This window comes from Spodoptera frugiperda, chromosome 25 (assembly GCF_023101765.2).
Source record: "Spodoptera frugiperda isolate SF20-4 chromosome 25, AGI-APGP_CSIRO_Sfru_2.0, whole genome shotgun sequence".
Classification (NCBI taxonomy): domain Eukaryota; kingdom Metazoa; phylum Arthropoda; class Insecta; order Lepidoptera; family Noctuidae; genus Spodoptera; species Spodoptera frugiperda.
The window spans coordinates 21,638,068-21,652,923 of NC_064236.1; the positions used below are offsets into that span (position 1 = coordinate 21,638,068).

Sequence of the window (14,856 nt, forward strand, 5' to 3'; positions counted from 1 at the left end):
ATCCATATTTATTAATAATATGGAGACTGAGAATTATTAATAGTCAAGCAAGTAAAAAAAACACAATAATAACATGCTTATATAACTAACACATTTAAATGTTTTCTCATTAAACATTCGCATTTCACTTACACTCGCTTTGTCAAAGCGGAATCCCAAGGAACACAGTGATATTAGGTATATTGACATAATGCCATTTTATATCATAATAAAACCCTTTTTACATAATACTTAGTACTTAGTAATACTACGCACACCACGTTCTTTAAACGCGCGTCGACAGCGCGTTTAAAAAACGTGGTGTGCATAGGCCCTAAACAGACGTAGTGTAGTCACATTGCGCATGTCAATACAAAATAAAAATATTGGTTCATCTGAAATATGGCAAGGTAACTAAACAAGTCTTTAGTCTGTTTACGTCAAATAAATGCAAGTATTTTATTTTGGATCCTAGTAATAACTTCCAGTAGGAGAGCATACAGTAGAGAGCATTGATTTAGAGTACAGGTACCTAATTAATTTAGTGGTGGGTCGATAGAGACCATTTTTTGGTGTTTATCGACGCCCCATACGGCTTATACGGGAAGGTAGAGAAGATATGATTTCCCTTTCCTTCTCCGCAGCCTCTTTTAATGACATTTTGCAGAAGGACACCACTACATCACACGAGACTGCATTGCCGAACATTTTCTGGACAATAGTCGTCGCTGATCTCTAGTCACGACGCGAATCTCTTCTCGAGCCACTCCACAAGGCCACAAGGCACCCCACAAGGCCACAAGGCACCCCACAAGGCCACAAGGCACCCCACAAGGCCACAAGGCACCCCACAAGGCCACAAGGCACCCCACAAGGCCACAAGGCACCCCACAAGGCCACAAGGCACCCCACAAGGCCACAAGGCACCCCACAAGGCCACAAGGCACCCCACAAAGCCACAAGGCACCCCACAAGGCCACAAGGCACCCCACAAGGCCACAAGGCACCCCACAAGGCCACAAGGCACCCCACAAGGCCACAAGGCACCCCACAAGGCCACAAGGCACCCCACAAGGCCACAAGGCACCCCACAAGGCCACAAGGCACCCCACAAGGCCACAAGGCACCCCACAAGGCCACAAGGCACCCCACAAGGCCACAAGGCACCCCACAAGGGTGTGCCGCACCGTGCTCTCCTCACAATGGACACAGTGATTGCACCGAGCGTCTGGCTCTCAATCGTAAATGTTCATGATAATATACAATCCAACGTCCGCAAGCACAATATTTTTCACAAGTACCACATTTAATGTTATTAAAGAAAGGAAATGTTATTAAGAAGAATTAAACTACAGAGTTAATGCATCTGAATATTCTTTCATCTTTATCGTCTTAGCATTTTATTTTATTAAGGACAACAACTAGCAGTACATCAAATATAACACATGAACGAAATAGTAAAATAATACCTAGATTTAATAAATATACCTACTACTCACGACTTTGTCACAAATTACCATTGATATAGGTACTTAGCAATAACAAAGGGGCATTGCGTTTTATTCCGTAACTTAACCTATTTTGGTACATCTGTACCCGCGGTGCACAAAACTATGTTTTACATACTATGTTATTTAGGTATTTATATTATGTTATTTTTTATTTCGTATATAGACGTTGTATGTGGCCAAATAAATAATTTTTATTTATTGCTTTTTTTTAGTTGACGTCGGCTGTTTCATTTTTGTACGGAAACAATCAATAGAAAATATCGGTAAAAATTATCGGATACTATATTATGCAAGTAACTCCAACAAATAAAAAATACACAAATAAATTCTTTACTGTCTACCTACACACACGAATTCATATGCATTTTTTATTTACCCGGCAATCGTGAACGCGAGCTGTGGCATCATTTATGGTCCAGTATATTTAACGCATTTAATAAATTAAATTGAAAGACATCAAAATCAATAATTTATAACCTAGACAATATTATTATACTCTCAGCATAAGAACTCTGCAGTTGGTCAATGTAATCTCAGAGATAAAGGTTAACCCACAGATCTTTCCAAAATCCACCTGACCCAAAGAATAGCCAGGGTTGGGCAGTATTTAAATTACTTGTAATTAAAACACGTAATTGAAATACAATTACGTATTTGGTATTTGTATTTAAATTATTTCCTCAAAATGTAATTTGTAATTCGTATTTCAAATACCTGACATCGAAGCATGTTGTAGTAGTTGAAGTATGTTTAGTATTTCAATTATATGAGGCTTTAAAATACAATACGTTTTAAAATTAAAATTTTAACTTCATTTCGAAAGATCACATTTTTTTTCTAAAACCTTAGAGTTAGAGTATACAATAAGAGCCTTTTTCCTGCAACCAGTTCTGTGAAATATTCAAGTAAATCACGGAATTACGTTTAGGCGTTATCTCTCTTTTTTGCATTGCCTCTTTATCAAACATTGAGTTGGATTGCATTAGACAAAGGAAAAAGCTTTTAAACCATGTTCGATGTTGACAATAGGCGACTTATGAAAAAGCCTCTTTGGTGTAGATTATTTGGTATAGATTGTAATTTGTATTTTAATTAAAATTGTGTAAAATACTGTATTTTTTACTTTAAATACTTTACTGAAAGATATTTTGTATTTTATATTTTAATTACTTGTGATAAAGTATTTTTTATTTGTATTTCAATTAAAGCAATGCATGTATTTGCCCAGTCCTCAGAGTAGCAAACAATGCAAGGAAATTTGGACCGTTGATAAAGTAGCAGTATCCCCGGTGGCTTCATTTGCTTTGAACGTTCACCCTGACTAGCCGCTGAACTTACTCTCCGGCTACACGTTTCACTGCTATAGAACTGCCACGAGTTTCAAAAGAACGTGGGAAAGAATTGGAAAATCGAAATCAAACAGAATTTCCAGTAGAGATCACCGGAAGAGTTGCGACTAGTAATAAACATTCAATACATTTTAAGGTCCAAAATTACTGGAACTCCTCCCATGCCAACATCCCAACTTTCCTATCTTCCCTGCCGGGAGACTTCAGACTTGGGGGGAGATCTGAGAGAAATTCATTAGCTTTCACAATGCTGTGACGCACAGAAAACCACAAAGTAAGTATTTAGCGAGAAGGTTTTTATCCGGCTTGTAAAGTTGGTTTATATGACTTTCAATTAAACAAGTGCGAAAACGTTGTACGAAAGTGTTACTTTTTGTATGTGAAAGACGACACACACCAAAAAACGAGCTGTTGCGTTATAGGTTCTTACTACACAGAAGAATTAAAAAAGAAGGCTCAAAAGGTTCTGGGCTCATTCACTAATTCCGGAAAGAGACCGTTATAGATGATTTGTTACTATTATTAATGAGTTAAAGAAAAGTCTGTGCACTCGCCCGCTAACCAATTGCGGAGCGCGCGGGTGTAACCACGCCCCCGGTACACAATGACCGGCGCCACTGCGATTGCGAACTATTCTAACTATTATTATGCCACCAAAAAAGACGAGTTTTACATTTTGTATGGAATTCTAAAGATTTTTTTTCCGCAAAAGTGGTCTGGTTCTGGTCGGGCGGTACCTTTACTCGCCGTCCGCAGACCCGCACTTACGGTGGCTGGAGATCATCACGCGATCTCCGACACCTGGAGTGTCTCTCGCGGCGGCTGGGGCGTGAGGAGGTTCGTTCCCTACCGCGTCCCGCCTCCTCCTTAGCTAGCATGACTGCTTCGCAGTGGAAGAAGGCAGAAGGAGGGGCCACCATTCCAGTCCCCCTACCTCCGCACCATGGCCTGAACTAATGCCGGACGCGAGAGGTCGCCGTCGCCGACTATATCCTTGAGGACACGGCGGTGCTCAGCCCACGCAGGGCACACCGCCACCGTATGTTCCACCGTGACCTTCGGGCGGTCCTCGGCAGTGATGACACCCGGGCATAGGTCCTACGTTCATAGCAACATGTCCAATAAAAAACGTAAAATGATGTTACTGGATTTGCTATTTAAAGCCCTTTATTTTGATACCCCACGATGGTAAAGACAAGAAAATATCATTTAGACTCTCAAATTAAATCTTTATATATATAATAGCTACTTCCGCGCGGTTTCACCCGCTCTGCTCGGCTCCTATTGGACATAGCGTGATGTTTTATAGCCTACAGCCTTCCTCGATAAATGAACTATCCAACACAAAAAGAATTATTCAATTCGGACCAGTAGTTCCGGAGATTAGCGCGTTCAAACAAACAAACTCTTCAGCTTTATAATATTAGTATTAGTATAGATTCTTCTGTAAGTGTGTATGTCACTGAACTTCTCTTAAACGACTGGACCGATTTTGATGAAATTTTTTGTGTGTGTTCAAGGGTATCTGAGAATGGTTTAGATTCACAATTTTGTCCGCTGGACAATGTCTTTTTAATTAATTTTTAATTTATTAGTAATTGTTGATTTTGGAATGTTTTACATTGGATCCGACAAATTTTCAAATTAAAGACGTGTAGACAGGACTACGTCTGTCGGGTCCGCTAGTATAATATAAAAAATCTACCATTTTCATTTTTTTATGTACCCAGTGTTGATCACGCTATGAAAACCGCCGTTTAAACTGTACGCCGTGCAAACGTGGATTTCTACGTACATACATACATACATACATAGTTACGCTCAAGAACTATAAGATAAGCCTCCTTCCGAAAGTTCTGAAGCAGTTCAAAAAAATAAGATAATGATTGACAAAGTCTTTACTGTCAACTTATAGCACGATTTTCAATAACCATCCGTAAAATAAAAAAAAAACCGGATAGTGATGCAAGACAGTAAAAGCCGGATTTCAAAATATATTCAGATATCCGAATGCCAAAAGCGAGTTGTATCAACGCCAGAATACGTCACCTCGAGCTTCTCAGTTCCGCATCGAACTCTCAGGTGTTTCTACGTATTCTTCGCATGGTCATATCGCCAGTGTCGGTCGCCAGAGCCTCGTCCGTTAATCGGCAGGATGCACCCCGCGCAGGTGAGGTTGACTTGGGTACCTAGACGGTTTTATGCCCCTTACATCCCGCGGGGAGGATCCAACAAGAACACTATAACCACTACTCTCTTTATATCGTTCAATAATTCTAAGCCGTAATTGACGTGGTTTCGAATTTCGACTACCTTGTTTTTCCAAGCAGTCTGTGTTAATGGTTGATCACGTTCAGTGTGTTCAACTGTCGTTTCTTCTTTCGTAACCGGGATTGTGTCACTTTTAGTTTTGCTAGTATCTTTTGGTTTGCCGGGTGGTAGCGGTATGTCTAATAGTTTTATTGAATATAACAACATAGCTACGTCATCTGTATTTTCAGGTAAAACATTGTCAATACTGTCTGGAGAAACCAATCCTGTCGTCTGTTCAATGCCATTTAAATTGTCAGTATTTTTCAGGGTTTCATTTTATCCACGTCGCCGGTATATCAAGTTCAATATTATTAACATCGACATCGTCAGAAACTATTTCAGTCGTTTGTTCAAGGTTCAATTTTGTGGAAATCATATGGTTTCTTCTTCACTTCCCTTTTAATATTTGCGCTCGGTTAGACGCATTTTGGTTCCCGTTTGGGTTCGTTTCAAGCTCATTAAACAGGTTGGAATTATTACAGGTTTGAATTGGCAAAATACGACGTGATAGCATCTAATCAATGGACGAAATAAATACGATTATTTTTGAATATATAAATTATATTGAAAAGGTGAAATAATGTTATTGGTCTGAAGAAAGTACTAAATTCAATAGACAATTTATCATCGAGAGAATAGTGAGTGGCAGATAAAATTTCACCCAGCCATTCGGTCTGCGCACCTCGTATATTATCGTGCACCAGTAGTGCAGCAGGTGTGCGCTCTGTCGGGCGCCTTTTATCTTACGTTTCGGTTCGTTTTGGCGCCCCCACCGTAACGGCTTCCGGTGCCGTCGCCTCACTATCATCTCCCATGGACCGGCGGTGAAGCTGATCTTTAGGGAAAGTTATACCCTTATACCGGGTATGGTGTCATCGACTACCTTGATATGGTTCGTATTTAGGAAGTACAATTGACTTACTAAGATTACTTTATTTTTAGTATTCTTCGGTTTTAGGCGTCGTTACACTCATTTTTCGCTTCGTATTTGATGGAAATTCTTTGGTCCGCTGTCATTCTGAGTATTATGTTTTAGTTGACAAGTGTCATTACTAGAAGTTCGGTTATCAAAATATAATATTATGCCCCACCGTAATGGCGCTCGGTGCAGTGGCATCGACCTAGGCTGGCTTTGCAAATACCAAAGTCACTGTATCCCAAACGAAATCGAATATAGGTATTGTCTTGACCCTGTGCTTGATGTTGTTTAATTGGCTACTTAAAAGTTTTTTAAAATATATTTTAAAACATGCGAAAGTCCTGTTACCCGCTTAGTTTCATAACGTCATTACCAGTAACCTAGCATTTTAGTGCACAATTCGATCGTTATCGTAATTTATTTTAAACCAACTTTTATGATAGTAAGATGTAGTGGTAAGTGTATGCGGTAACAAGACATGTCCCACGTTTTAAAATATATTTTTTAAAACTTTCAAGTAGCCAATTGCACAGGGTCCAACAATTCCCTTAATCGCCTCTTACGACACCCACGGGAAAGGCAGGGGTGGTGGCATTCTTTTTATTTGCCGGCACCACACGGCAACAGTGCCACAAAGGTTTATTTTTTCACTGGCGTTTATTAAATAATCATAATCCAATTTCGACCAATCGACATTGACATTGTGAAATTTTGTACTCTGGAGTTGCAACGCTAGCGCCCATTACATACCTACGTATTGCGTGGATATTGAATGAAATAAACTCTATTGATTTTGTTTTATATTCCGTACTCTGAATGTTATTTTAAGATACGCGTGCACAGGCCCGCATCGTACGCATCGCACGCACCGCACGCAACGGATTTTAATTTGCATCGTAGGGAACGCATCATCAGCAATGCGTAGGTACTGATGACGGCATACCAAATGCATACGATGCTTACGACGCGGGCCTGTGGACGCTTACCTTTAACAGCTACGATTGGAGTTATATTGTTCTGAAATTGAATAATTATTGTGATTTTATTGGACTCATATTCCACGCGGAATAATGAAAAAGTCGCGGGCATATTTTATTCATACACTTTTATATAATTCATTTTTAATAGACGTGTTAAATTCCTTTACCACAAAGAGTGTCCTACATTCGTTTGATTATCCGGTGTACCTAGCGTTCACTGATGATTTTGCTGTCGGGAATCGTGATACATGGTTTAAAATCCACCTGCTTATTAGTATTTTCATTTAAGTATATTTTATGTAAATTGTGAATAATTTGGTGCTTGCAAACGTTGGAATACGTATATTATTATATTTTACATTTTAACAAATTAATATTTTGTGAATAATTATCATGTTCTTTATTCATCACAGGACCACAGGGTCCCGGACCTTTGGAAGGCGTACGAGGGGCCGAAGCCAACACGCAGAGGCCCGTTGAACAATTTTAATCTAATTATGTAATGGGACATCAGCCGGCGATTATCCCTGTATGCACTATGGAAGTACACCAAAGGACAATCCCCGGCTGATGCAGGACTATTGTGCAATATGGAAGAAACATGATTGGGTTATGGGTGTGAGTAGCTAATAGACTGGTAAATATGGTAACTATGGAATACTATGGCCCCTGCCCCTGACCAATATTGAAAAATACGGATAAACAGGCAGGGGGTGACTCGCAAACTCAATAATGGGCCCCCGGAAACAAGGGGAGCAACATACGTTGAGCTGCTTGAGGAAGGAGAGGCATCCCACGGCTATCAGGGCAATCCCGGAAGTACGGTCAAGACCCCTACCAGCATCTTATTGGGATACATCCTTCCCCCAAGTGGAGTTGAAGGCAACTCCACTCTTGCGATCTCCACTCAAACCAGCCGGTTAAGGCAAGAATGAGGCAGGAGAGGCCTCTCCAGTTAGTCACAGGTACTAACCGGAGTCAAAAATAGGGCCTCTCCCGGGAGTCAGGTCCGTGGGGTCGCCACTGCCCAACAGCTCGCCACAAGCTGCCTTGCGGACTAATTATCATTATTATTAAGAAAAGTGCCACTCACCTGCATTCGAAATCAGCTCGTACTACTGCATACTCCTTGTAAAAGTAAAATGTTTTTTTTTTACTACTAGGTTAAATATAATCACTAATTCCTTGGAATCCCGGATAGGCCTTGCAGGCCTGCACTTATAGAATCTTCAATCACAATTTGGTTGTTCATTTAACGATGGAGTTTATAAATTCTTAATTTTAAATATATGCTATAACTGCCCCCAGCATGTGAACGCAGGTTGCCGCTCCCATCACGCCCTGTTTCTCTGTTTGGGTCATTCTGGTCTGCATTTTGTCGTTTAACGTTGATGTAGCCTACGATGCGAGTCACAGTAAACAGAGGATTTATCTGTTGTCTTCCACGTCTCCTTTGTATACCAGATTGATTCTCCGTGCGCGGTTTCTTTCGCGCAACAGAACCAACCTTACCACGACGACCACCTTCGCTTGAATTTGGTTCCTGTAGAAGAAAATCGATTATTATTCCTCAAATCTAGTACTACTCAATCCTAAAATCCCTAGCACCCAGAAGGCCAGCACAACACTTGTAACTCCTTGGTAATGGCAATGGTTACTAAGATCGGCTCTCTTCACGAAGTAAATAGTCAGGAAGACACCCTTGAGTCTGCTAAAGACCCAAGACTTTCTAGATTCGTCCCATCCACTCAAATCTTAGTTTATTTCTGCCCTCACTCTGGAATTGAAGCTGAGATATCATTGTCGTTTTCGTAATTATGAGTGAAATAGCTTCTGGCAGCGCTTTCACCTGTATTTCCGTAAGATTAAAAGTATCCTAGGTGTTATTCCAGACAAAACCATCACTCCTGTTCCAGATTCCCTCCCGATCCCTTCCGTCGTTTTGACGTGATTGAGTAACAAACATACACACAAACACATACACTCACACACTTTCGCATTTATAATATTAGTAAGATATATTACGTTAATATATTTTTCTGATAACAGTTGGAACCTTGTCGATCATTTGGTGCCATTTGGATGTCGACTTACGGGACATCCTGGACATATCAAACATCAAATAATAGGTACCAACATACCAAGTAATAATACAGCCTGTTTCTTTAACACTTCCTATTTTTTTGAGAATCAGGTATCATAGAAAAATTCCATATTTGAGAAATAGCATTTTGACCATTTTAGTGCTTTTTTAATTGATTTTCTTCAGTGAAGTCGATTTCTATTGTTTTGTAAAAAAATGTTTTTTAAATTTAAAAATGGAATGTTTGAATGATACCTAACTCTCAGAAAAAAAAATTGCAGATAAGAACAGGCGATATAACTTATCATAATTACCTATACTCATATTATTATGATATGTAGGTGTATTATTTGTTAAATAAGTACTGTACGTTTATTTGTGAGCCAATATTCTGTGGCCAAATTGTCATTGATCCCAATAAATCAACCTGTGTATAATTTGTTTTTGATATTCTGACAGTGTGCATTTTACATTGTGTACTCACCCGTTTTTTTATTTTACTTCTCCGGCCTTGGGCGAGCCGAGAGGGAGTGTCAAACTCTTACAGACTAAGACCACCCCGTTCTTACTCCTACTTTTCGATCCGGAGCCCCGGTAAACCCGCTAGCTACTCCGCAGCTCCGGATCAGGCGTCAGCCCTACTGAGCGCCATCTGTGATGGTCTGATGGCTCTTTGAGGCGCGCGCGGAACTTGACGCGCCGCGACGCACGCACGGGTCTAATTCTGGTCGGACGGCGAGATACCCTTGCTCACCGACCGCAGACCCGCGCTTACGATAGGCGAAGATCGTCACGCGATCCCGGACGCCCGGCCCGGGTGTCTCTCGCGCTCCGCCTCCTCCATAGCTAACATGACTGACGCAGAAGGAGGAAACGAAACGAAAACCAATGCCGAACGCGAGAGGTCATCGTCGCCAACAACATCTCTGAGGACACGACGGTGCTCAACATATGCAGGGCACACCGCCACCGTAAGCTCCACCGGTCCACACCACTGCGGTCCACGCAGTGATGACACCCGGGCGTTTCCTCCCGCCCCATTAGAAACAGGAACCTACCGAAGCTCCCATGTCCCGTAAGCACCTGCGTCAGGCGGTAGGTGAGAACGCCGTGGCTCCTCTCAAGCCACTCCTCAAAGAGGGGTCTTACCGCTGCAATGACAGCGAGCCCAGCCCTCGGTTGCGACAGACGTTGCTGCCATTCCGCCATGAGATTGTGCCGGAGCTCTGGCGCGGCAGCGGAGTTTCACCTCGGCGCCGGCGACGCGCGTCGGCGCGCAGCCTATAATGACAACTAAAGACTGTTTTTGCGCCGACCCGAGAATCGAATCTAACACCTGCGCAGCCGCCGGCGAACGAGTCTAACGAGCCAACATCGTCGCGCGCGCCAGATAGTGCGCGCGATTCCAGACAGAGGGCGCGATGGGCGCGATCCTCGAATCGCCAGTAGCAGCGCGACAATCGCCGCGTCGTGTGTACGGAATGCTGCTCAAATATGAGCCTCTAGCATGGCTTGAAAAAGTTCCTCGTCAAAACAGTACGTGAGTAAGCCGATAACAGAAAAAACAATAAATTATATATTTTATAAATAATATTACATAACCAAAAAGGAAACTTATTATAAATGCAAAACAAAGCCAATGAAAGCATATATTATGTAATCTTAGTACATTATCGACTTTGACCACATATATCAATTTATGAATATAGAAAATAACAAAATATAATATTATCAATTCCTTTTTATAATAAATATTAAAAACCTAATAAATTATAATGTAGGTATATACTGTAACAGAAAATAACTTGTACTTATTTAATACAATACAACATAAAAAAGCGAAAAAATTAAATATAATAAAGGAATGGTGGTGCAAGAATTGATTAAACTCAAAACAAATCATAATAAGTAATAATAACATACCACATACTTTTTTTAGCGTTGATAAAGACTTATCAACGTTTTATCAGCTTTTGGCCATAATTTATAATTATACTGATTAAAAACTTCATGAAATGGAAAGTTTGGCTTGAGTTTAAGACTCTTCCACCTTACAAACAACATGTTACATATCATAAAAGGCAATTATAAAATAAAACAAAATTACTAAAAAAAAGTTTTCAAACATTAGCCTCATAAAGAAATAAACATATTATGTTTATAAATATGATGACGTATTATGTACCGTCCTATAAAGGTACGCGTCCACAGGCCCGCATCGTACGCATCGCACGCACCGCACGCAACGGATTTCAGTATGCATCGTACGGACCGCATCATCAGCAATGCGATGCGTACTGATGACGTCATACGGAATGCGTACGATGCGGGCCTTTGGGTGCTTACCTTAAATAACCATAATATAATACTTAAGCCGATGTCATTTATTTAGGTACCTCATCAAATTTTCGTGCAAAAACTATAAACGATCGCGATCAGCACGCAGTAGGTAGGTACTAACACATAATTTTAAAAATAAACTGGGTTGTTTCCATAGCCAAAAATGCTTCTACAATATAATAAAATATTAATACTTTTCTAAACTTTCTAAGCTTTTAGAAAATACAAGTATTAAACATACACAGAAAACTAATGTTTTTTGAAAATATGAAGTCCGGAATGTATTAGAAGGTTGTCTTTGCCACCGTCCCAGCTACCTCTGTTACCCGCAGCCCAGCTTGATAGTAACCCTATCCATTCTCTCCGCAGATCACAGCCCTAGTACATCTCCGTCTCAAGCTGCTCCCGATATACTTAGTTTTCAGGGTCGTCCCATAGCAACAAACTTCTCTGCAAGTAATTTATATCTATTTTAGGAAATAGGTAAACGAGACAGCACTTCTATCTAATGTTCATAATCTTTCCAAATTGATAAAATCTATCCATAGCGTCAATATTGTCAATAGCATCAACTTGAACTTATGTTAGTGGTAGTTAAGCAAAGTGTTATTGTGTTTAGTTATTTATTGGGATCGGTTGATTCTGTGAATCTAATACCTAAAAGATTTTGATCTAAATAGGTACTTGTCCGAATTTGTGGGAAAGTTTCAAGGGATAAATAAAGTTAGGGCCTAGTTTCACTGACAGACAGACTGACGGACAATTCAATTTGACGTTTCAAAAGTGCCTAATTTAGGATTAATTGAAATAAATGCTTTGACTTTGACTTTGACTTTAAGGACGTAATATTGAAGTCCAGTAACCTTAGTACGAGTTTGCTAAGCGAGCGCGTTCAACCAATCAGAGCGCAGCTTCGATTACTTTAAATATAAAGCAAACTCATACTAAGGGTATTTGAAGGGATAGGGTCAGGATTTTGCAAACAATGAAATATGTAGACTTTAATCCGATTCAGTAAAACGTAAATTTTTGAGAGAAACTATGATGGTAACAACTCCTAACAATACTTTGATACAATAAAATCAATCGAATAGACACCTGTTTTATATCAAATCGGCTAATCATGGTAAATGACTTCTCATATTTGTAAATAAATCACTTCTGGTAAATCACTTCTGTGTGAGAAGAAGCCTTTGGTCAGTAGTGGCCACTTATAAGCTGTTGATGTGATGTGGGATGTGAAATCATTATAATTTTAAATTAAGATACGATTAATCGCATCACTTATTAGGATGAGATCGTCGTATCATTATTTTACAAATTGCCAAATTACTGACAGTTAACCGAATCGAATTAAAAGTCTAAATTTAAAAATGAATTGTTTTAATAGATAGCTGTACTTACCTCTTCAGTCCTCTGTACTGCAGTGTGAGGTAGTTCCGTCGATTCAGGCGTTCGCGAAACGGTTCGCGTTTGGCGCCTCAGAATAGCTTTCAGTATCCATATGGCGATGGCATACAGTATCAATACCATTAACAGAAGAATTATCATTGCAACGACGGCCTTTGGAAAATAATATTACAATTAGACAACTATAAATAACTCAAAATAAAATGAGTAAGTACCTATGGTGGTATTGGCCTGGTGAGACCTAGATAAGTATGTTATAAATGTTGCGGGCGATAAGTAAGTATTCCATAGGCGGCACTAGTCGCTTACCATCAGGTGACCAGGCTACTCCTATACTATAAAAAATAGGAGTTGAACCTATTACCAGATACCAGGTACAATCCCAGCATCCGTAACACAAGGGCCAGCGCGCACTAGCGATTAAAGCAATAAAGAATGATGAATTATAAAGTTGGCCGATAGTTTGATCGGCCAGAGGATTAAGTACAGAGTTATATGGCACTGTGCGCACTTGAAGATTAAAAGTGTACGATCGAACTATCGAATCCGACTGCCCGATCCCTAATCGATCAAACTATTGAAACTATCGGCCGATTGCAAATGTGCATGAAGTTGTATGCGAGTGCGCGCATTACATTCAACTAAACTGTCGCTCTACTATCGACCGCTCGCACAGTCAGAATGACGCAGTATGTGTGTGAGCGCACTTGTCAATCGATCCGAATCCGAACTACTAATAGACTGTCAGCGGAATTCAATGGTGTAGTGCGCGCACCACCGCTAGACAAAACTACGATCTATCGAGCGACAGTTTGATCATAATCGTTGTACGATTGTGACTGAACTATCAGCCAACTTTAATCGCTAGTGCGCGCTGGCCCTAATTCGACGTGCCCCTAAAATTGTAACAATTACAATAGAGAAAAAGTCTTTATAGGTTTATTAATGAAATTGAAATTATTTACCTATTAAATACAAAAACGTTACAGTTGGGCTATCACGGGTACTAGGGTTGCGACAAAAGATGATTTTATTTTCGCACCCAAATTGCCAACAGCCTGACTGTATCCATTACGAAAGCATGGTAACAAAAAAAGGTTATTTTAATAATATGTTATCACTACCATTATCGTCTGCAGCCTCTGTAGGACGTAGGTCTCTCCAGTAGCTTACCCCGCGTTATTTTATAATTGAGCTACCCTTCCACCCGCGGCTTCAACTCTCTCGCTTCTTAATTATTTACTTTCAAAAACAAAAATCATTCTTCGGCAACAATTGCGCGCCGTGAAAAATAAAATTAATCCATTATTCTATCAATAATACTTTTTTATATAGAACTTTACCCCACGGGAGGATTTTCACCTATATCGTGTATCTCCTGTAGCCTAAATAGATATGGTAAATAAATAAGAAAAGGTATAATAATTAAATAGGTCTATGACTTACCATAATAAGGCTCGTGTTACGTGTCTCGTACATACAATCACACCTTGGGCAAAACATATAGAGTTTACCTTCCAGCTCTTCTCTAATCAAAGGAAACACAACATCCTCGCAGTTACTGTGGACAAATTGGACCACTTACAATAGAACCCCCACTAATCAGAGACGACCTAGAGAGCGTACCAGGCAGGCATCTCATTTGGCGCATCAACCTATATACCTAGTAGACGCATCTCTGTAACCTGCTACCTTAACTACTTGCCAAGTGTGCCTTAGGGATAATACGGTTCTGGTAATAATCCTATTTACGCGCCCCGGGAATCGAACCTGAGATCCTTTGTTTGGCAATCGCGCTTTCCATGAAACTTTTAATAAGGCATTCCTTTAAAAATCTGCAACCTGATTGGTTCGAACCTAGTACTCAGCTACCACGAGTCCACAGCTTCATAAACAAAAGTGTTAAACTACGCTCACATTGTACTACTTTGGTGTTGTGGGTATCTATGGGCGAAAAGGGATGCTGATTGCT

General features: G+C 40.2%; 2 protein-coding genes across 24 annotated transcripts in view; one reads left to right on the forward strand and one right to left on the reverse strand.

Moving 5' to 3' along the window:
• The first annotated feature begins 381 nt into the window (after positions 1 to 381).
• Positions 382 to 1,289, forward strand: LOC126912353 (basic salivary proline-rich protein 4-like). Its single transcript, XM_050704046.1, has 2 exons — positions 382 to 389; positions 719 to 1,289. Exons 1-2 carry the CDS (start codon positions 382 to 384, stop codon positions 1,287 to 1,289), a joined length of 579 nt encoding a protein of 192 aa, XP_050560003.1.
• The window catches only part of LOC118280457 (transmembrane protein 9B), a 49,464-nt gene continuing 35,590 nt past the window's right edge, over positions 983 to 14,856 (reverse strand). For 22 of the 23 annotated variants that reach the window (XM_050704112.1, XM_050704104.1, XM_035601251.2 and 19 more), the window contains 3 exons: positions 14,331 to 14,445; positions 12,879 to 13,037; positions 983 to 8,594 (listed from right to left, as the gene is read on the reverse strand). In XM_050704112.1, coding sequence (XP_050560069.1) covers positions 8,304 to 8,594; positions 12,879 to 13,037; positions 14,331 to 14,445 — 565 coding nt within the window. In that variant the 3' untranslated portion in view covers positions 983 to 8,303. Of the gene's footprint in view, positions 8,595 to 10,691; positions 11,925 to 12,878; positions 13,038 to 14,330; positions 14,446 to 14,856 lie in introns of those variants that run through there. The other variant, XM_035601550.2, reaches the window with a different exon arrangement.